This window comes from Poecilia mexicana, unplaced genomic scaffold (genome assembly GCF_051168715.1).
Source record: "Poecilia mexicana isolate PSO_F unplaced genomic scaffold, ASM5116871v1 scaffold_6, whole genome shotgun sequence".
NCBI lineage: Eukaryota > Metazoa > Chordata > Actinopteri > Cyprinodontiformes > Poeciliidae > Poecilia > Poecilia mexicana.
Window position 1 is genome coordinate 32,406,893 of NW_028263375.1, and position 24,269 is coordinate 32,431,161.

The 24,269-nt window shown below is 37.7% G+C and overlaps 1 protein-coding gene across 1 annotated transcript in view; it reads right to left on the reverse strand.

Annotated features, from left to right (window-relative positions):
- Positions 1-6,114: 6,114 nt before the first annotated feature.
- slc7a10b (solute carrier family 7 member 10b) overlaps positions 6,115-24,269 on the reverse strand; it is a 43,655-nt gene continuing 25,500 nt past the window's right edge. Inside the window, exons 2-11 of the mRNA XM_088006617.1 lie at positions 16,734-16,938; positions 16,026-16,177; positions 13,148-13,273; positions 12,915-13,068; positions 12,202-12,325; positions 11,723-11,826; positions 11,544-11,640; positions 10,033-10,182; positions 7,419-7,596; positions 6,115-7,334 (exon numbers count right to left, since the gene is read on the reverse strand). Of these exons, the coding sequence (XP_087862743.1) occupies positions 7,204-7,334; positions 7,419-7,596; positions 10,033-10,182; positions 11,544-11,640; positions 11,723-11,826; positions 12,202-12,325; positions 12,915-13,068; positions 13,148-13,273; positions 16,026-16,177; positions 16,734-16,938 (1,421 nt within the window). The 3' untranslated portion in view covers positions 6,115-7,203. The remainder of the gene's footprint in view (positions 7,335-7,418; positions 7,597-10,032; positions 10,183-11,543; positions 11,641-11,722; positions 11,827-12,201; positions 12,326-12,914; positions 13,069-13,147; positions 13,274-16,025; positions 16,178-16,733; positions 16,939-24,269) is intronic.

Consider the following 24,269-nt stretch of genomic DNA (forward strand, 5'->3'; position numbering starts at 1 on the left):
TGATTTTCCCAAGTTAGTTTCTTATCAAAAACTACTCCCAAAAAACAAAAACAGCCAACCCTTTCTCTTTCCCATATAAATACAACTTTTTATCAACCCCAATTTCTTTATTTGTAAAAAACATTACTTTTGTCTTCTCATTTGAAAATTTAAAGCCCCATTCTACCCTGCCGCCCCCCCACTTATCCACTTTATCTATGCCTTCCTGAAGTTTTAAAATAAGATGTTCTACATTTATCACCCTTTTCCATAATGCTCCAACATCACCAAAAAGTGACACGTCATTATGTCAGCAATGACGTCTGCACATATCCATTCAACATAGATTCAAGTTCAAACTTAGTTGTGAAGTCAGTATTTCAATCTAGCTGAAATTTCCAGATGATATAAAATCAATTAGTTAAATTCCAGTGAATTTATCAGTTACACTGTCACAGTTAATTATTATTATTTTTTTAAGTCAATGTCAGTGATGTTGGTCTCATATAAAAATAGCAGGAAAATGTCTTGCATTACATACATTAAATGCATGTAATTTATTCTTAAGAAACTATCAAAACATAAAGAACCAACAACTAATTGCAATTGTTTGCCAGGATAACACTTGTTCTCTCTAAAAAGAAACTGACAACTTAGTTTTGGAAAGTTGTGTCTGTGCGATTGACCAGTTGTCTAGAATGATGTTCTTTTCACAGATTATAAATCCATCAATCAATTAATTTTTATTCATAGAACACTTTTTGTACATTCACATGTAAAACAAAGTGCTTAGAGGTTACAAAATGAGGGACAGACGTAAAACCTCTAAAAATTAGATCTGATTAAATTAAGTAAACAAAGAAAACACAAATAACTGGATGCAGAGGGACAAGAGAGGGACAAATCAGTCAATCATAGTATAACCCAAACCCCAAGCTGACTGAACTGACTGCTATGGTGTATACGGGAGCAGTGGATGAAGGAGTAAATGAACTGGCTGCCTTTCTTGTTGGAAAGAAAGGCAGCCATAACAATATGAAAGACTGATTGTCAGAAAGACACTGTAAAGTGGGTTGGGTGTACACTACTTTTACACTTTCCATTTTGATTGGATTTTACTTTGTTGAATAAATAATGGCAATAAGGCCATCATGCGTCTTTAACCACCTGAAGCCTGGTTGAAAAAAATGCTAAAACCTGGAAAAGGTGAGATGGCTTTTATGACATATTTTTTTTTATATAAACATCTTTTAGGATTAAGATCACTTCTGGAGTAGTGCCAAAAAAACAAAAATTAAACAAAAAAGAAAGACTGCCATAATAGCCGTTTTCGCACTGCAAGGAACAGAACGGAACGGTACGGTGTTCTATCAGATAGCCATACGCTGTCAGGATAGCATACATGCAGTTAGTACGCATGCCCGTGTTCCATCAGATCAGCATACGTTGTCAGATAGTCATACGCTTAGCTCAGACATGTATATGCTGTCATTACCATATGATTTTATTTAATCATCAACATAGAATCATGACATAGATCATCATACACTTTGTTATTAACAGTTGTATGGCATCCCGACTTAGCGGTTAAGTAGGTTAATGAGTTTTACACAGGCGTGTGTTGTAGTTGACTGCAGCCGCAGCCAGACCTGCTTTAAATACACTTTGAAACCACGACAACGCATGTACAGGTGCTGGTCATAAAATTAGAATATTGTGATAAAGTTCATTATTTTCCATAATGTCATGATAAAAATTAAATTGTCATATATTTTAGATTCATTGCACACCAACTGAAATATTTCAGGTCTTTTATTGTTTTAATTTTGATGATTTTGGCAAACAGCTCATGAAAACCCAAAATCCCTGTCTCAAAAAATTAGAATATTATGAAAAGGTTCTCTGAACGAGCAATAAAAATAATCATCTGAATCAATAAAGTAACTCTAAACACCTGAAAAAGATTCCTGAGGCCTTTAAAAACTCCCAGCCTGGTTCATTACTCAAAACCGCAGTCATGGGTCAGACTGCTGACCTGACTGCTGTCCAGAAGGCCATCACTGACATCCTCAAGCAAGAGGGTGAGAAACGGAAAGAAATTTCTGAACGAATCGGCTGTTTGCAGAGTGTTATATCAAGGCACCTCAGTGGGAAGTCAGTAGGAAGGAAAAAGTGTGGCAGAAAACGCTACACAACGAGAAGAGGTGACCGGACCCTGAGGAAGATTGTGGAGAAGGGCCGATTCCAGACCTTGGGGGAAGCAGTGGACTGAGTCTGGAGTAGAAACATCCAGAGCCACTGTGCACAGGCGTGTGCAGGAAATGGGCTACAGGTGCCGCATTCCCCAGGTCAAAGGTCAAGCCACTTTTGAACCAGAAACAGTGGCAGAAGCGCCTGACCTGGGCTACAGAGAAGCAGCACTTTGGACCACTGTTGTTCAGTGGTCCAAAGTACTTTTTTCGGATGAAAGCAAACTGCATGTCATTCGGAAATCAAAGTGCCAGACTCTGGAGGAAGACTGGGGAGAAGGAAATGCCAAAATGCCAGAAGTCCAGTGTCAAGTACCCACAGTCAGTGATGGTCTGGGTGCCATGTCAGCTGCTGGTGTTGGTCCACTGGGTTTTATCAAGGGCAGGATCAATGCAGCAGCTATCAGAAGATTTTGGAGCACTTCATGCTTCCATCTGCTGAAAAGTTTTATGGAGATGAAAATTTAATTTGGTCTGGAATCGGCCCTTCTCCACAATCTTCCTCAGGGTCCGGTCACCTCTTCTCGTTGTGTAGCGTTTTCTGCCACACTTTTTCCTTCCTACTGACTTCCCACTGAGGTGCCTTGATATAACACTCTGCAAACAGCCGATTCGTTCAGAAATTTCTTTCCGTTTCTCACCCTCTTGCTTGAGGATGTCAGTGATGGCCTTCTGGACAGCAGTCAGGTCAGCAGTCTGACCCATGACTGCGGTTTTGAGTAATGAACCAGGCTGGGAGTTTTTAAAGGCCTCAGGAATCTTTTTCAGGTGTTCAGAGTTACTTTGTTGATTCAGATGATTATTTTTATTGCTCGTTCAGAGAACCTTTTCATAATATTCTAATTTTTTGAGACAGGGATTTTGGGTTTTCATGAGCTGTTTGCCAAAATCATCAAAATTAAAACAATAAAAGACCTGAAATATTTCAGTTGGTGTGCAATGAATCTAAAATATATGACAATTTAATTTTTATCATGACATTATGGAAAATAATTAACTTTATCACAATATTCTAATTTTATGACCAGCACCTGTATATCTATCTAGTTATTATAATATGTGATATTATAGACAATTTAATGGCTTATTTTCGTCATAACTTGTTGCGTATGCTGAACTGACGACTGTGCTTACCATAGACATAATATAAGCATAGACGCCTCATGGACCGCTCCGGCGCAGGAAATACGGCGGCCATCTTGGAGCGGTATACCCTCCTACTTTGCTCAATCAAAACAGCAGAAGATGCCTCAGCACTGAGGGATATTGTTGTTCGGATCTATGGATTATTGATGCGAGGGCTCCACAGACAACATTTCACAAGTAAGATGGACATATTATTGTGTATATATTGTGATTAGAATATTACTTTACTGTATTTATGTCTACCGGTGAGATACCAGCTAATATTAGCTACAGTGCTTGGTGTAATACGGGTTCAGCCCCGCTATGAAGGCTAACTGAGATTCCGTAAATCTAAAAAATATAATTATTCTCTAACACTGACTTAGATTACCTGACACAAGGGCCTATATTAGAAATGAAACAATATAACGCATATTATAAAACTTATATTATGCGTTATAACATTCACCGGCAAAGTTTACACAGGTGGTAAAGACTATTATTTATATTCTTTCACTCTGTCAAAAGTAAGATACACCCTAAATCTTCCGTTTTTGTTTTGAAAGTTTCCTAAAGACACGATCTGAGGAAGAAGAGGGAGATATCTTTAAAGAGAGACGGATTCACTGCAGCACGGATGAATCTCACATCGGATTTTGAACTCGTCGGCTGAAAAACATACATACATACACACACACACACACACATATATATATATATATATATATAATTCAGTATTAGTCATTATTTATTTGTACCATTATTAATTTTTATTTATTAGTGTTTGTATAGTTATATAAAATATGTATTGATATTACTGAATAATTTATTAAATAAATTATGAACGGGTGTGTGCTTTGTAATATGCTCTTCATACATCGATATCAGAATATTCCATTCCTATTCTATTGTTATAGCCACTAAGCATATTTAAATATGATGAACTATGTATTAAAAACATACTTAAAAAATACAATTGTTTATAAATGTTGCTTTGATAGATGTTTGAATATGGTTTACAGTAACAAAAAAGTGTGTTATGATCGATTAAATCCGCTGATACGTCATTGTGCCTGCTAAACACAACGCTGAGTGGAGTACCGCTCCAAGATGGCCGCCCTAAATCTCGTCAGCGACAATAGGCGAGAGCGGTCCATCATGCGTCTATCCTTATATTATGTCTATGGTGCTGACGGTCTGACTTCTTAATGCGCATGCGCGGGCATGCGTACTGACTGCATGTATGATATTCTGACAGCGTATGGCTATCTGACAGAACACCGCCCTGTTATATGCAAACACATCAGGGCTTGCAGTAACGGTGGAACCGGACCGAAGCGTGCCGTTCCGTTTCTTGCAGTGCGAAAACGGCTAATGAGTCATGTATGCAGTTAACCTCAAGCTAAGGGACACAAAGAAAACGTGGAAGGTGCCAAAATTAATTAGCTTTTTGGCCACAATGTGTTGCAGAAAACAAACCGCATATAAACCATGAACACAGAAATCCCAGAGGGACACATGCGATTGGAGGCATTATGCTGAAGAAGTCCTCCTCACTCTTCCTAACATTTAGTCACATCAGGGGTTCCTATGAGACCTAAGGTGCTTTGTGAATAACTTTTGTATAACCCACGTAAAGTTCTATGAAACTTCTTTACAATTTCAGAAATTGTAAGAAGTTCGACTGCAGTAAGTCAACATCCCAAAATAGTTTTTAAGTATGTGTGATGCTCACTCATGTCTGCCCACAAAAGTGGAAATAAAAGGACATGCATTTCTTTAAATGTTTATGGGGTTAATGACGATGGGTGCAGTAACGGTGTTTCACCGGTAGGTGGCGCATGGAGATTCTGAGCTGCCGGTTGCTCTGCCGTTTCTCATAAGTTGAGAAATTGTAGTATCACACAGACTGCATCTCTCGTGTGCTCACTTAAATACTGTTTTTCAGGTGAGGATAACCCTCAATGTTTATGTTAACATAGTACTTTATTATCTGATACTGTGTCTGGAACCCTGGTACCCGTTACATATGACTCAAAAGGGCTAAATGTAAATGTATGCTACACATCTTAGATTTTGTTTGTAAAAATATTAAAAACCAGTATACTATATTTCATACCATTTGCACAGTGTTTTAACATGTAAGTTCATTGACATGTTAATTAAAACAACAAAAAGGACTAAACTACTGGGAAAAGCTATAGTTAACTGATGAACAGTTTAAATGACAACTACAAGATACAAGTCTTTCAAATATTTCAGCTTCACTAAGCTGAAAATTGAGTTGCAAAGTTAAAACTGCAATTCACAAGACTGGAAATTGCTCTAGGTTCTGAAATTATTTTTGAAGAACTGCCAAACATGTAACCAAAAGACAAGCGACAAGTTATCCATAATATCTGACCAAAATCCAGCTTCATTCAAGCTCTCCCTGAGAATAATTCTATTGGCATTTTGAGAAAGTGATACCTGTACATGATTTCCTGCCTGGGTGAAGCAACAGCCGTTGGGTGTCAAAGCTATGTTCACCCTAAAGTTAGTCTCAGCTAGTCTGAAGTGAGTTCAAAGTGAGATTGATCAAAGGTGCCAAGTGACAGGATATTTATATTATTATGATTATTAAACTCTTGAGAATTATACAAAATGCTGCTTTGTTCTGCAGTCTTTGAAATATTTCAGTCCAGGCCAAAGATCTGTCAACATGAACAGGAATGAATGTCCCCCAGCATCAAATGTACTACAAAAAGCTTTTAGTCCCAACCTGGCTTCTGCTCATTTGGATTACAGTGTTGCTGCTGTAACAGTGAGATCTGATATCTGTCAGGCTGCAGTAGATCTAAAGGGTTGCTTGACAAAACCAGACGATCACATTTCAATGCTATGAAAAAGCATTGTAATGTGAACGTTACCTGCAACACAATTCTTATGTTTTGCTTTTTCTAAGATCTAAATGTTCAGCTCATTGAGCATATTTCAAATGTCAGATAAAGATAAACTAAGTAAAAACAAAAAACAAGGAAAAAAGCTTTCCAAACCTCCAAACCTTTGTTTAAAAAAAATGTAATTCCCCTCCTTGTTAAATCCTCAATTAAAGTAGTGGTTAACAAAGAACAGAACCAAGGTTGCAAAATTACAAAATATTGACAGTTATCACAAGGGCTTGATTTCAACTGGTGCCAACAAGAAGGGCAAAAATCAGTGTTTAGAGTCTGGGGGCAGTTACTTTGTCACATTTGAATTGCTCTTTCTCTCTTGATGAATAAAATCATAATTTCGCATTTACTGAGGCTTTGTTTGATGTTCACATTGGCCTGATGATCTGAAACATAAACATACAAGTTCAACAGAAAGTGTGTGTGTGTGAAAGGGTATTTTACAGTATATAGCACTTTTTAATGACACACGGTCAGGTAGAGGAATGGAGGGGGAAACAGAAAGTACATGTTTGTGTGGTTTGAATTGTTTTAAAAATAAATGATGCCTCATTTATTTTTTTTACTTTTCATTGGTTTTGATCTGGTTGAAAAGGCTTTAGAGTACAATGAAATCCTAAATATAACTAAAATACATGATTACCTAATGTCAGTCAATCAGGGAAGAATGAAAAGGTAATAAAGGCCATTAGAATTTTACATGCTGATCCTCAAAAGAAAATACATGAAATGTAAAAATTCACACATCAAACAGAACAGCAGTTCCACTTGAACATTAGATGAAAAGGTGATTTATCAGGATCAGATAAATCTAAGATAGAGACTTTCATTGTAGTAAAGAACGCCTCAACAAAAACAACAGCAATTCAAAAACAGGAGCCAGAACACAAATCTTCACATGTTCAGAAAGGGAACCTTTACGACCTGCCAGAGAAACTTTTTCTGCCAGATGACCGATCAGTCCATTCTGAAGGACTGGCAATCTCAATAGGGTCAATCTGAGGAAAGACCACAAAACACAACCTCTGGCCCACAGACGTAGCCCATGCTGGAGGGAAACAGGGGAGAGAGTTTTGTATTAGTTGCATTAATAAGAGCAATAATCAAAATGTTTCAGTTTTTACAAACTCACCAATAAAACTGTCGATACACTTTGGTTTTTCTTTCCAGTGGACGCCCAGAAAATAGACAGGAACACCGGTAAGCATGATGATCAAACCAACACCACAAACGACTGGCTCTGAGTACAGGCTGAATCCCAGTAGCAATGCCCAGAACATAAGGTAGGACACAGGGACAAGCAGGTTTACCTGGGAGAGAATACCAGGGAAATTTGTTTAAAGACTACATAACAGATAGTTGGCCGTGGAACTGAGATAGGCCTTGATCTAGTTTTTTGAGCAAAAGATTAGGAATTTAAAGTCACCTTTCAGACCTTTTTTAAATGTATGCATGATTATGTCAAAACAGCCTGTTACAGGTGCTGGTCATAAAATTAGAATATTGTGATAAAGTTCATTATTTTCCATAATGTCATGATAAAAATTAAATTGTCATATATTTTAGATTCATTGCACACCAACTGAAATATTTCAGGTCTTTTATTGTTTTAATTTTGATGATTTTGGCAAACAGCTCATGAAAACCCAAAATCCCTGTCTCAAAAAATTAGAATATTATGAAAAGGTTCTCTGAACGAGCAATAAAAATAATCATCTGAATCAACAAAGTAACTCTAAACACCTGAAAAAGATTCCTGAGGCCTTTAAAAACTCCCAGCCTGGTTCATTACTCAAAACCGCAGTCATGGGTCAGACTGCTGACCTGACTGCTGTCCAGAAGGCCATCACTGACATTCTCAAACAAGAGGGTGAGAAACGGAAAGAAATTTCTGAACGAATCGGCTGTTTGCAGAGTGTTATATCAAGGCACCTCAGTGGGAAGTCAGTAGGAAGGAAAAAGTGTGGCAGAAAACGCTACACAACGAGAAGAGGTGACCGGACCCTGAGGAAGATTGTGGAGAAGGGCCGATTCCAGACCAAATTAAATTTTCATCTCCATAAAACTTTTCAGCAGATGGAAGCATGAAGTGCTCCAAAATCTTCTGATAGCTGCTGCATTGATCCTGCCCTTGATAAAACCCAGTGGACCAACACCAGCAGCTGACATGGCACCCAGACCATCACTGACTGTGGGTACTTGACACTGGACTTCTGGCATTTTGGCATTTCCTTCTCCCCAGTCTTCCTCCAGAGTCTGGCACTTTGATTTCCGAATGACATGCAAAGTTTGCTTTCATCCGAAAAAAGTACTTTGGACCACTGAACAGCAGTGGTCCAAAGTGCTGCTTCTCTGTAGCCCAGGTCAGGCGCTTCTGCTGCTGTTTCTGGTTCAAAAGTGGCTTGACCTTTGACCTGGGGAATGCGGCACCTGTAGCCCATTTCCTGCACTCGCCTGTGCACAGTGGCTCTGGATGTTTCTACTCCAGACTCAGTCCACTGCTTCCCCCAAGGTCTGGAATCGGCCCTTCTCCACAATCTTCCTCAGGGTCCGGTCACCTCTTCTCATTGTGTAGCGTTTTCTGCCACACTTTTTCCTTCCTACTGACTTCCCACTGAGGTGCCTTGATATAACACTCTGCAAACAGCCGATTCGTTCAGAAATTTCTTTCCGTTTCTCACCCTCTTGCTTGAGGATGTCAGTGATGGCCTTCTGGACAGCAGTCAGGTCAGCAATCTGACCCATGATTGCGGTTTTGAGTAACGAACCAGGGTGGGAGTTTTTAAAGGCCTCAGGAATCTTTTTCAGGTGTTTAGAGTTACTTTGTTGATTCAGATGATTATTTTTATTGCTCGTTCAGAGAACCTTTTCATAATATTCTAATTTTTTGAGACAGGGATTTTGGGTTTTCAAGAGCTGTTTGCCAAAATCATCAAAATTAAAACAATAAAAGACCTGAAATATTTCAGTTGGTGTGCAATGAATCTAAAATATATGACAATTTAATTTTTATCATGACATTATGGAAAATAATTAACTTTATCACAATATTCTAATTTTATGACCAGCACCTGTATATCACTGCATGTCATACAATTAAATCCAAAATTATTCATACCCCTGGCAGATTTATATTTACATTTCTTTAAAATAGACAAATAACCTTTTCTCTAGAATTGGCACAGGCATCTCCTAAAAGAATAATAAGAAAATACAAGGGGTATAATTTAAAACCAACAACAAAAAAACTTCCTCTGACTTTATTGATAACCAGAGAAGTAACATAAATAATTTGTACTCTTCTTGATAATGAATAGAAAAGTCTACATTGACATTACAGCAACCAATACCTAGCCTGCCCATTGCCTTCCTATGCAATTTCTTTCAATTCTCATCTCATTTCACTGCTCAGTCTGGACTTTCTCCCATTGAAGGGAATTTCTCTGGTAGAATTTCAACCTGGTCAATCAGGGAACAGAAGGAGAAGTTGGGAACAGTGACATTAATTTTCTGCGCTGTTTTAGAATTGTAGTTTGCCTTTAGTTTTAGCAATGGCAGGAGATGAAGAGAACAAAGCTGTTCAGTCCGTGTTGAATTAACATTACCAGCCGCCTCATTCAGCTCAGCTCTTCTCTCTTTGCAGTGGAAGATGATATTTACAGTGCAGGCAATTCCCGGTAATAGCATCAAACTCACAGGCAGAAGAGATTTATCCTGCACTAACTTGTTCAGTTTGTTGATTGTACCTTAATAGGTCGATATAAGTTAGGTTTCTTCCAACGGTACCACAGCAGACCTGCGATGGTGACACCATATGACAGATAGTTGATAAAGGAGACGTAGTTGATCAGGTTGTGGGTTTCGCCGATGCACAGTATAACAATAGTGGCAGCACACTGTCAAAAAACAACCATGACATGATGATTTGATGAGGAGCAGTTTACTCACTGACCTAAAGCACCTCACAACACATTGTCCTTTAACCCTTTTCAAAACAATACCCAAAAGATGGTCTTATTTACTGAATTAGTCAGTAAATAAGAAATATATAAAACAAAAGAACATTCAGATGGAAAACCTTAACGAAAAGCAGAATGTGTTTTACAACCCTGTTCCTCAAGCCACATAGCCCTGCATATCTTAGATGCTTCCCTGCTTTAGCAAACCTGATTTCAATTGATGGGTAATTATTAAGCTTTAGCTGAACTCCAGTCCTCAGTCAGGTATTTTAAAACAGTGAAACATCTTAAACATGAAGGGCAGAATCATTTTATAAAAAAAAAAAAATACAAATTTAATAGAGAAAATTTAGTTCAACTAAGTAAATTAATATTACTAAAGGTATTTTTTAAATTAACCTTTATTTCACTAGGAAAAACTCTTTTACCAGAGAATCCTAGCCAAGACTGACAGCAAGACACAGAGATTACATAACATTCACAGCAAAACAGAAACGTTGACGCCGTCATAAATTAATTAAAAGATTCCTCAGTTGAAACATTTACAGCCAAGTGATTCCTTCTCAAAATCATTAAGAACTGCCTTAAAAACATTTAGTGACTTTATTTGTCATAAAATAAAACTTCATGTTCATTTACTGTCCACAGTTGGTGGAAGTAAGGAAACACTAGTTCAAATTCAAAATTCAATTCAAAAATACTTTATTAATCCCAAAGGACAATTAATTGTTGTAGCTCATTAATTCAGATTCTTCAGGGAGCTACTGAAGACGGTGACCAAGAATGGTCTAATAAAAGAGAAAATATACAATGAGTGCCAGTTGTGGCCATAACTGTAAAAACCTTTGCTCAGCTAGATAGGCCTTAAATTCAGTGATGACCTTGGAAGCATGGATCCATCCTGCCTTGTCTCAACAGTTCAGGCTGTTGCTGGGATGCTTTGGGCCCCATTGTGGAATCTGAGCATTACTTAATCATCACAGAGTTGCTGCTGATCTAAAACCCTCAACACTGTCCACCCATTTTCTAATCGTTACCTCACCTCCATCAGGACAATGTAAACATGTCACAGGGGTCATATCATCTTAAACTGAGTTATCTAACATGACTGAACAAGAGATTTGAACCTGCAGTAGCTGTGTAATGTTTACAAGGCCTACCTAAAAAGGTGGCTAGTGCGTATTAATAGATGCATTTAAGTCCAGCTGCTTTGAAACAAAACAAATACTGCTCATTCAAAGTGCAGATTTTAGACACATGAAAGGAAACCCATGATGTGACTGTGTTACTATACATACGCAAACCAGGAGGGCTGGGATGGGCGTACATTTCTTGTAGTGAATCATAGCTAGCAGGCTGGGAAGATGTCCCTCTCTGGCTCCTGAGAAACACAACCTGCAAAGTCATACAGGGCATCAGCAGCTGGGCTTACGATGCATCAGAAGTTAGAAGAGGCAGGAAATGTTGTCATTTATACCTTGAAGAGGTGAACAGGTAGCCATTGATTCCCCCAAACGTGGACAGAGCCACTGAGATGGGCATAATGATAGCAAAGGCTCCAAGGAGTTTCTCACCAAATGTCTGAGAAGAGAAACAACAGTCAGTGATTCCTGGAGAGCAGAAGCAATGACTGAGTGGGATCAGGAGGGTTGATGTGAGTGTCACAGTTTTACAGTCCAATACTACCATTATGTAAAATTGCTGAGTTTGCTCCTCCAGCCTCTAAATCACTTTTTGTCTCTTACCTTTTGCCATTTTATAACATGTTGTGGAGGCAGGCATATTCATAAGCACAGACAAAGACCTAAAATTTGATTTAACTTGATGAAGAAACAAAGAAATTCTGAAGGAATCTTTATTTATATTATTTGTCGTCAAAATTAGCTGAGATGAAAAAATGTTTTATAGTTTGTATAAATACACAAATAGGATTTTTCCATCCATGATATTACTCACAACAGCCACAGCATTGGAGGACAGCAGCTCCTCGGGTGACATGGAAGAAAAGTAGGCGATGTTGGTGAGCGTGTACACAAACGTCACCAGTGGAATGGAGATGTAGATGGCGCGAGGTAGATTCCTTACCAAGTTTACGTCATACAGGGCAGCAGGGTGAATACAAAAACAATTAACATGTATTAGTACAAATCTTTGTTGATAAAAGGACAGAAGGTAAATGAAGATGTATTGTAGCTGAGAAAAGCCATCACATTATTATTATTATTATTATTTAAACATTACATTTAAATTTGTGTTTATCATTATTGGGGCTTAATCACTGCCACTAAGTCATTCCATCAGAAGAACAGAATAAATAAACCATATATTTGCATTAATTAAGAAAATTTGCTAGACAGCTATGAGCTATAATCTTATAGCTGTCTAGCAAATTTTCTAGCTATAATCTTATAGCTGTCTAGCAAATTTTCTTAATTAATGCAAATATATGGAAGAATATAGGAAAGATATGTAATGTTGATTCCAGTTTACTGGTTATTTAGCCAGTAAACTGGAATCAACATTACATATCTTTCCTATATTATTTTCATTATATATAAGAGCTTTATATAAATGTCCACAAAAAGTCAACTATCTTCTAATAATCAGTGCAAGAAGTGAAACCCAATAAAAGAACATCCTACAATGTATTTAGAATGGCAAATATTCACCGTCTGGGGTCAACCACCTCTTCAGTAACGTAATTGAGAAAGTTCCACCCACTGAAGGCAAAGGAGGCCTGCAGGAATGCCAGAGCAACCTGTCCAATGGATGGTGGCTTGTCCATGGAAAAGACCACCTTAGTAGTCAGTGCCTCATAGTTTCCTATAAAAAAAACATTAGTTTATTTTTATTTTTAAATCACATGGATTTAGTAGAAGGGTGTCCATTGTGAAAGACATACCATCGAAGATCTGTACCAAACCCACAACAATGATGAGACACAAAGCCATAAGTTTTCCCACTGTGAAAACATCCTGGATTCTGGTGGCCATACGGACACTGGAGCAGTTCACCCAGGTCAGCAATACTGAAAGACAAAGTTATTGAGTATGTTGAGAATCGAGAAAATTGGTCTTTATTACAGGCAAAATTATTTATAATTTAACCTTCTTCTTTTACATGTTTGAGAGTTCAAATATATGTAGTCTTTCCACAAAATAGTTTCCAATATTTTGTACTTTGTATTATATTTTCAAGTGACTGACATATTCAAACATTCAAGTCTAGTTACTGTGGGGCGATCATGGTTCTGGAGTAGTGGTCTTATCATCGGAAGGCTGTAGGTTCTATTTCAGCTTTCTCCTGCCACATGTTGATGTGCCCCTGGGCAAGGCACTTAACCCAAAGTTACCTAATGATCAGTGTATAAACGTGTGAGAGTTTGTCAGTGTGAATGGGTGAATGTGACTCTATTGCAGAGTGCTTTGAGTGGTCAAAGTGATTGGAAAAGTGCTATATAAGTTCAATCCATTTACCATTGAGTGCCTTGCAAATTTATAGCAGGAAAAATATATTTATTTTGAAATATCATGTTGATGATGGAAGAAAGATAAAAAACAACATGACTGGCTGGTGAGGAGGCAGTCTGAGGAATAAGTTAGTGTGAGAACACACAAAAAGCATTGTGCTGGAAAACAGACTTTGCACAGCTTAGAGCTTATGACAAAACTATAAAGCAATTTTCCCAAATAATGTTCATCCCTTGGGTGACAGAATAAATTATTTACAGCTGCCAGTGCACAAAAAGCAGGATTTCATATCAAGATCTTGTCATATTTTTGTGTGTCTGCTTTTGTTCAATATTACCTGATTTGGATGTTTAGAAGTGGTAATCGTGAGCAGTTATTCAAAGTCTGCACAACAACTATTTGGAGTGTTTTTGAATGTTTTCAGATCCAGGATGTGGTTCCATTGCACTGGTGCAGTAGGCAGCAGGAGCTAAAGACAGTTGCTACTGACGGCAGGAATGTGAGAAACAGCAGACTGAAGGAAGGCATGACTGCTTCATCTCGTCCAGCACAGCCAGCAGCACTGCCCAGCTCCTGCTCATGGTGGCCTTGCTTTTCAGAGTGAAAACAGACCCATCAGCACTATTCAACCAAACTACTGCCATTAAAGGAGGAAGTAACAAAACACTGGTCTCCTTTGCCACACTTCAAGAGTATAAAGTTTACAACTCAGGAACAAGTTCTAAAAAAAAAGAAAGGGCAAATAATATTTGTGACGAGGTTTGCTTGACTTTGTCATTTGAAGGAGCAGAAAATTAGTTAGCTCGTTATTCTGACAAACTGGTCACATTGATTACCAGTGGCAGGTTCTTCAAAACAAGTTCAAAAGCTTGCTTACAATCAATTTACATGATTGTAAGCAATCATGTAAATTGTTTACAATTTACATGATTGGGGTCTCGGATGTCAAATCAAACGTCCCAATTTGCATGAAACAGAGTGTTGTTTGAAAAGCTGAGTGTTAAATGCATTTGTTAAAGCATATTCCACAGTATGAAGGAATCATGAATTGAACCAGGTCAACATAGAACTAAATTTGTTTGGCTCATTTGCATGTAAGTTGGACATTCATAGAATGGAAATGCTGTTGTTGTTTTTTTACTTTTTTTTTAAAACAACAGCAAAACAAAAAAAAGGATAAACAAGAACAGACAGACAAGGTCATCATAACAGATAGAGGCTCACAAGTATGTGGAATTGAGCCTACAAGGTTACAAAGATCTATATGAACAGATTTAAACGGGGTGTACGGGCTTACACATGAATCATGGTTGAATCAGGTTTTATCCTTCGAGTTACAGGACATACAGGATTCCCTCCTTTCTTGGTGGTGTATCTTAGAGAAAATGTAATTTGTAATTTTCCAAATCATATTAAAAATGAATGGGGGTTCTTCTGATTTCCTAAACAAATTACCTCAAAAGTAAAGTTAATTTCTGTTTAAATAACAGATCTGACTGCAGACATGTCCTTCCAGTATAGGAGATAGCAGGACAATCCCAGAAAATCTGGAAATGTCCTGCAGAGTCATTTCCACACAATCTCCAACGACGCCCAACCTCTATTATTAAAGTAATGGAAAATATAAGTTTCTCCCAGCATATTCTCTCCCTTTCACCCATATTGCCATGTTCTGGGGAATCCGTTTAACCCACATGCAGAATCGGACACAGACAATTTGGAAAGTTTAAAAAAATTTTATTTTTTCCGTTTCAGATAAAGCTCCGTAACTGCATGGCTCTGGTGGATATGAGGCTCGGAGAGAGGGCCTGATCCAGATCGCGGTTGAGTTTAGTAGATGTACTGCAGGAGGACAACCAATGACGAGAGAGACTGAAATCTTCCACCAGGAGACAAATAAATGATTGATCTTTACAGCTTGGAGAAATATTTTAACTCAGTTAAAAGATCAGAATCCTAAAAAAACAAGATCCTAACAAAACGTCATTACTTCAGTAATAATAACAATAGATTTTATTCATAATGCCCTTTATATCTTTTGATCTCAAAGAGCAAAAACAAAAGAAGCAATTGCAATGGATACAAATAATTAAATAAATGAATTAATGAAGTACTGTTGAAAGTGTACTCCCAACTTGTCAATAACAAAATATATCAAGTTTTTTTTTACCAGCATCATCAGCATTACAGAATTAGTCAGTATATCTCAAAATTTGATCAGTCCCAAGTTTCCTCTGTACCAATCTGAAACTCCCAACACCAGGTGTCCTGATTCACCAATACATGAGAATGAACTGAAAAATCACTCACAAAGACACGTTGCAGATAAAAGTCGTGTTGCCATGTATGGAGGAGCACAGTTTTGGAAGACAGGCTGCAGCACATAGCCGGAGAAAGTAAGGGCAATAACAGCCAGGGTTGTTGGGTACATGATGAGGACTGCGCTCCACAACAACAGAAACCTGAAAGAGACAGGAAACCCTGGTGACATGGGACAAAATTAAAAACTCACCAAAAGAAAAGGAGACAGAGAACTTTAATGGAATTTCTACATAAAAACACATTTTCTGTATTGGCTTCCAGTTCATCAAAAAGCAAACAAAATGCTTGGATCAAGACTGACCAGTATATCTGCTTAGAGCACTGAATTTCCACAACAGATGTCCTTTTTTTGTTTGAGGTCCACACATTAAAATGAGAAACTGCAACGGTTGTCCCTAAATCCTCCATCCAATAGAACATTACTAAGAAACATTTTAGTGGTTATAGTCTCATTGGTTTTTATACCAGTCAAGATTGATCAACAATGAGGTAAGACATAAAGTCGCTGTACTGTTTTTGTGGAATTGTTTGAAGTTCTAGCAAAATGTCAGAGTTGTCTAATTTGTTAGAAAGTGCAAAGTACATTTCTCTTAAAAGCTCAATTTTGAAAGTAGTATGTAAAGGTCTGACAGAAAACTTTTATGATAAATTAACTTTCTTGGCTGCAGTGTGAAGTGAAGGAAAGCTTTTACTCACCCAGTCAGCCCACCAAATATCTCTGTCACATAGGAGTAGTCACCACCAGATTTGGGAATGGTGACACCCAACTCAGCATAGCACATTGAGCCTAGAGCAGCAACACAGCCTCCCAGTGTCCACACCACCAAAGCCAAACCCACTGAACCAGAGTGCTCCAGGACCCCCTTTGGAGAAATAAAGATCCCAGAGCCAATGATGTTTCCTGGGGAGAAGAAGAAAGTCAATGTAGCAAACCCAGAGGGGTTCGTTGTCCAGACTGTCCTGTGCAATCTCGGATCGCTTTATCGAGTTTAACATCACATGTTAATGCCAAGTCAAAAGATAGTGCTGATGAAAATAGCCTTTTCTGAAAAGCATTTCTATTTTTCTATTATGTTTAAAACAGAAATATGATGGGATTTAAACAGTGAGACATCAGATTTATAGTCAGTGTCTCCCAATTTCAGATTTATAGCCTGACCCCAAAAAGGCCAAAAATTTTTAAATTGGTGATCGTGACCTAGTTGGGCTCAGGCTACTGTGTCATGTTTAATAAACTCGCAATACATACAGCACAAGAAAATCAAATGAGAATGTGTGTTATAAAATGACTTATAGTCAATAGGAGGAGGTTATTTACCCTATTGAAGAATGAAAGAAAAGAAAGTGCAGAAGTTCATTAGAGTGTAACAAGATCAACACACGCCACAATCAGGGCCGTGCAGAGACCACTAAAGGGGCAGGTGCTCAACCAAAAAAAAAGGGCACATCTAACCGCCTTCTAGGACAGAATATTAACAAAGCCTCTCAGCTTTCAGAGTTTAATAAACAATTATAAATTACAAAATTGTGAGATATGCAATCAAAGCTGACAAACATCTCTATATAGAGCATAACACTATGTATATGTAAGATATTTTATTAGTAATTTCTTTCTGCAGGTCTATTTTGTTATAGGAAAGTATTGCAATATTCAAACCCGCAATTTAGCAAGATATGCAAATCAGAGCTAGACCACCAGACATATTTTGTCTTTACAGAATTACACTATTAAAAATATAAACAAGGGCACAATGCAGCCTTTTAGTGTACTGTAATCTATAAAAAGAGCTGCCTGTTTGATACACTTGCAGTGGAGATGAAGATGGTCCATTCAGGAAAGCAGAGCTGCATCAAACTTTAACGTGGAACTGCAGAAAAAAAACAAAAGCAAAAATTGAATTAACGCATGTCACCATGAGAAAAGCCTACTGAGTTTTGCTTAAAAACTAAAAAAAAAAAATTAAATCAAACATTTTTGACTCATGAAGTTAACTTTCTTTTTTGCAAAACAAACTTATTTGCGCTTGTCAGAAATCTTTTCTTGCTATTCTAAGTTTTTGTTTGTGACTCAAAGTTTTGCTTGTGATTCTCACATGATACCGTGGGCAGGACCTAAAATCACAACAAAAGATTTGTGATGTGTGCAAATAAAAGTTTGTGTTTGGTAAAAATTAGTTATTTAATGAGAAAAAAAAGTCTTTAACTTTTTTTAAAGGAATCATTACAATTCCAAAAGTTTTGATTACAATTTTATTTTACTTAACTGAGGTTAGTTTTTTTTTCCCATTGAATAATTGGAAACAAATTTAACTTCATACTCTGCGAACCAGACCCTAAAGTTAAAGTCTGGGTTGAGTTTTTTCCCCCTTCATTAATGACACACATTATATCTATCATGGTAATTCAGGGTGTGTTATTTTTAATTCTAAATGAATATCCTCATTGGACTTTTATTTAAGTGCTATGTTTACCTAAAGCTAGAATAAATGCGATGTACATTATGCAGCAAAGGAAATTAGAAGATCTGACATATATCCATTATGGAAACGATAAGTTTTGGACGGGCGATGTGCCTCGTACACAGGGAAGAAGCTTTTTGTTATCTAGCTTTGCTAGCAAAGTCGTTAGCTAGCAGCTAGCTAATAGCACAACAACAACAGCCTAATGTCTGTATTAGTCCATGGGCCAGACCATTTTTTTGTCCGTTTCAGGGTGGCAAAGTCTATCAATATTTTTTGAAAAGATACATGTCTCTAGTTAATATGTTGATATGATAGCCCTTCCAAAATGGTAGCTGAGTCATAGTTATCATCTCATGAAGTAAACAACCCCTTTGGAAAAATTCTGTATTTTGGGACTGCTGTAACTCTGGTTTAGGGTCATGGTATGGGCATTTGTCAAAGGTCTATAATGCAATATTTGGTATCATCTTAAAGGGGACACTCTTGGCTTTCATTTAAGCCATGTTTTGAGTTTCTCTGACCAACATAGAGGTCATTAGAGGTTGTTAAACCAAAATTATTACACATTTTTCCACATCTTTTGACCAAACTAGATACCCTTCTTTCATCCCATCAGTATCCAGGGACATCAGGGACACAAGAGTTAATGACTAAAATACTCAACAGACTCTAAGGAGTCAGAAATTGTATGATATGCCTACACTGTCTGTCTATGGGAGGCGATTATGAGCTGTAATTTGAAGTTACAGACTTGGGCTATAACCTTAACCGGTGTATATGTTGGGGGTTTAGTGGGGGTTTGTTTAGCGTGTCACTCTTGTCTAGTTTGTTAGTTATGAAAAAGTTAATCAGTAATAGTAGAAATGTACACTTACATATAGACTTTAGGATGCTGTATTGGCCTATTTATCAGATTTTGTGAGTTTTTCCATCCTGGGCTACACAATAGTAGCCCAGGATGGCCACATAGAGACATAGCAGAATGAGGGAGGAGACCACCCTCATTAAATGACAAATCCTGAGGTAAAATTAAAAAAATGATTATTTTCAGATGCTTAGGCTAGTATTGACAGCATAATTCAGATTATTGTATTACATTTCTGCCAACAGATGATAACCTTAGGCCAGTGGTTCTTAACCTTTTTTGAGGTACCAAACCCATCAGATTCATATGCACATTCACCGAACCCTTCTTTTGTGACAAATAAAATGATTTTTTCCAAATTCACTCCAAGATCACCAAGTCTTCTTGAAAGGTAGAGTCTCTGACAACAGTTCTTCAAAATATAGTCAGTTTTTTCAGCAAAGTTGAGCTGACTGCCCAGGAACGACCCAAGGTATTTAAAATTTGCCACAGTTTCAACAAGTTGGCCATCGAGAGAAACTGGAACCACTTTAAGGTCTCGTTTAGATCATTTAATTAGCTCTACATTCTTAAGAGAATGAAAAATTAATAATAAATAATAAAGACTTTGCGGTATTCTGATTTAGTAATGTAATTATATTAGTTGTGTTACCACCCCCACGCCACTAGAGGCAGTACCAACCCCAAAAAGATGCAACTAAGGAGCAGATTTGGAAGTACACTGAAAGCTACAGAAAGCTTCAGGTGACCAGCAGCATTGAACAGCCTTTGTTTGTCTGCTATTCATTTACTACCACATTTCTTTTAACCCAGCTGTACCTGAGATGAAGTTAACAACTGCAATACTCAACAGACTAAGGCAGTGGTCTCAAACTGCATTCCTCAAGGGCCAGAGTCCTGCAACTTTTAGATGTGTCCCTTGTTATACACACCTAAATTCATTGGCTGAACTACCTTACCAGCATGCAGTCTTATATTTCAAAGCAGTCTTGGTGCAACATTAGAGCTTGCACATTTCTGAGCTCTTCAGCCTGTTTGCACATCAGGTAGCTTGCATGCTACCCAACTGTTCCTGATGCTGGGGGTCCTCACATACATAGCAAGATAGTAGGCTATTAGACTATTAGATGTGAGGACATAAACCTGTACCAGCTAGATGGCTATATAGATAGGCAGACCATAGTCAGACAGAAAGACAAAGAACTTTATTGTCATCATATGCTGACATTAAAATGTATTGCCTTGAGTAACAGAATTGCCAATAAAAAAGTGAAAAATTGCTCAAAGTATAAAAGTTTATAGTCAAATAAAAATAAATATTTAAAAGGAAAAATATGTAAATGTATAACTTTAAGTCAATTAATTTGTATGTCCAGTCAGTTCAGTTTTTAAAAACTCCCTTAGGATCTTCAGCATGACTGTCTCCTCATATAGGTGCTGCTCTACCCTGGTTTTCCTGGAACATTAAGTTGCTTCTCCACCATTAGCATATTTAGAAGCATAAACATGAGGTTGATTGACAGTGCTAAGACCCTCCTCCTGTCTGGGTGTTTTTGACTGGTTGTTCTTTTAGCGCCCTTCACCATGGGTTTACCATGTTATTAGCCTTTGAACCTCTTCTGTATGTCATCCGCATTTTTGAACAAGACAATATTATTCTGGGTGGCTTTGCAGTCGTGGGTAAATTGGAAGTAAAGGATGGGGCTGAGGACACAGCCTTGGGGCATATCTGTGCTGAGTGTGACCGCGGAGAAGGTAAGGGAGTTGATTTGGACATGCTGGGGTCTGTTGGTTTAAAAATCCCTGATCCACCAGAACAGTCCTGCTCCTAGTATCAGGGACTCTAGCCTCTCCACCAACTTGTCAGGAGTTGGAGTTAAAAGCTGAGCTGTAATCCACATCCAGCATCCTTACGTAGGTATAAAGTAATATCAGTATTCTTATTATAATAAGTCTTGCCATCAACATTTAGTTTTTGAACAACTTTCATTTCACCAATGATCCATCAAGACTATTATTCAACATCAACTGATTCTTCCAACTCTCTTGCAAGAGGAAACTTGCTAGAATTATTATGAACATGAGAAAAGGCCATTGATCTAGCGGATGACCAAAGACTTTTTAAATATGAAGGTCTCTTCTTTGTTAAACTATTATGATACACTCAAAAATATTTCAATCTGTTTTCTTTCCTTTTGTTAGATAGCTAAAACAGTGGTGTAAAAGAGTTATCCCACTATTTTTGAAGCTTGAAGGAATGTTTTTATTGTGTCATGGAATGTGGTTTTTGGTAAGTATTTTTCTAAATGACCTTGTCTGAACTTTATATAAGCTTCCTCTCCAGCATGATGAGCTTACAGCAAATCACTGACTATGATTAGTGATACAATGAATCTGGTGAAAAGTCCGACTATGTCTGACTGAGGCTGACTTAGAGCGTTTACCCAGCTTTTCTCCATAAGTTCTAAAAGGAATATCTGTCCATCTCTATCCCAGGCTTCTGTAGGCCATAATGTCTCACACTTTCTGTGGGCTTGTTGTCTGTCATGTTCCTAAAGGTGCTTTTCTGCCAGCCTGCCTCTAACTGGTTTGGCCTCAGTCTGCCTCGGCCAGATTCATTTTCCTTTAGCAGATCCAGAGCGGCTCTGGCTGGCTGTTCTCAGATTTCCATATCTACTTCAAGTGTAGTACTAGTCGGACCGATCAGGGTAGGGACCAAAGCGATTTCATATATCACAAAATAATCAGCTGATCGAAGCCTTTATCATTATCTTTGGGCCAGCAATAAATTTCTATAAAACAAAATGAAATATCTTTGAGTCCATCTGAACCATAACCTTGAGGTTCTCCATGGCTGAGTGTCACTTCAAACCTCTGCGGAGAATTGACCAGTTGCTGTGCTAAAGGCCCTCCCACAATAGTGAGGAATAGAGCGGGTAATGGAAAAACTCACTACCAGGGGTAGAACCGAACTACGCACTAACTGGTTAGTGATTGGCTTGCCAGTAGAAAAGCACTTTAAGTTACCTTAGATACTGAAGTCTGTTTTCTGAGGCGAGATAGTATCAGGTAGCGGCTCTGGCTTTTAAAATGAAACCTTTGGTTCCTGCAGGTGTCTTAGTATCCTTATTTACAAACACACACTGGATTATTTCCAAATGGATTAATGATACTCAGATGGTGAACATTCTAATTTACTGTTAATAGCTATGTGTCATCTGAAGAAATAAATACAACAAGTCAATAATATTTCCAGGTCTGTAACTGTAAACCAGCACTAAACTTTGCTCCAGATAAGTAGAAATTGAAAGTACAGAGTAAGACTATTCAGCTAAATTGTGTAGCTATCAGAGGGTAGGAACAGCATCCAAACAAAGGCAGTTCAATGCTGCAGTATGTACATTTTAGGGAAAAAAAATATGTTATATATTTGTTGAAACTGTCACCATATTGTCACAGTATGCTGAGACAAATAATCTGTGAAGAAAAATCAAGCCCGTCTGCCTTCTCGCAGTGCTAAATTGAAACAACCAAGCAGAGCCAGGAGGAGGATCTCAGGACAACATAGTAATAGTTTTAATAAATACATATATTTTTAAATAAAAGTTACATGCTGAATCTAAATGGTTACATCTTACTGATTTTATTTTTTAACAAACTCATTTGTGGGCCTGATTGAAATTAACATCCTCAGCAAGCATAATGTAGATGGTACCGATATGCCTAAGGTTATCATCTGTTGGCAGAAATGTAATATAATAATCTGAATTATGCTGTCAATAGTTGGCTAAGCATCTCAAAATAATCAATTTTTTTAATTTTACCTCAGAATTTGTCATTTAATGAGGGTGGTCTCCTCCCTCATTCTGCTATGTCTCTATGTGGCCATCCTGGGCTACTATTGTGTAGCCCAGGATGGAAAAACTCACAAAATCTGATAAATAGGCCAATACAGTATCCTAAAGTCTATGTAAGTGTACATTTCTACTATTACTGATTAACTTTTTCATAACTAACAAACTAGACAAGAGTGACACGCTAAACAAACCCCCACTAAACCCCCAACATATACACCGGTTAAGGTTATAGCCCAAGTCTGTAACTTCAAATTACAGCTCATAATCACCTCCCATAGACAGACAGTGTAGGCATATCATACATTTTCTGACTCCTTAGAGTCTGTTGAGTATTTTAGTCATTAACTCTTGTGTCCCTGATGTCCCTGGATACCGATGGGATGAAAGAAGGGTATCTAGTTTGGTCAAAAGATGTGGAAAAATGTGTAATAATTTTGGTTTAACGACCTCTAATGACCTCTGTGTTGGTCAGAGAAACTCAAAACATGGCTTAAATGAAAGCCAAGAGTGTCCCCTTTAAGATGATACCAAATATTGCATTATAGACCTTTGACAAATGCCCATACCATGACCCTAAACCAGAGTTACAGCAGTCCCAAAATACAGAATTTTTCCAAAGGGGTTGTTTACTTCATGAGATGATAACTATGACTCAGCTACCATTTTGGAAGGGCTATCATATCAACATATTAACTAGAGACATGTATCTTTTCAAAAAATATTGATAGACTTTGCCACCCTGAAACGGACAAAAATGTCAAATTTTGGCCTCTGGCCCATGGACTATATGATGAAAATACCGAATCGATAGTTAAGAACAGTTTTTCCTCACCTGGCTGTCTCCTCCCACTCAGTCGTTCTTCAGAGAAAGGCGGACGCAGAGGCCTGTTAGTGTCTGTTGTATTTCATTACCTCTCTGCTTAAACCGGTACTCCGTGCTGAAGCAGAAACGATACTTCAACGTTTTCCGTTATCTGACAAGTAGCAAGTCTACTCCACTTTATTCACTAGAAACGGTTTTTTAATTAACCAAAAACTGTTCTGTAAT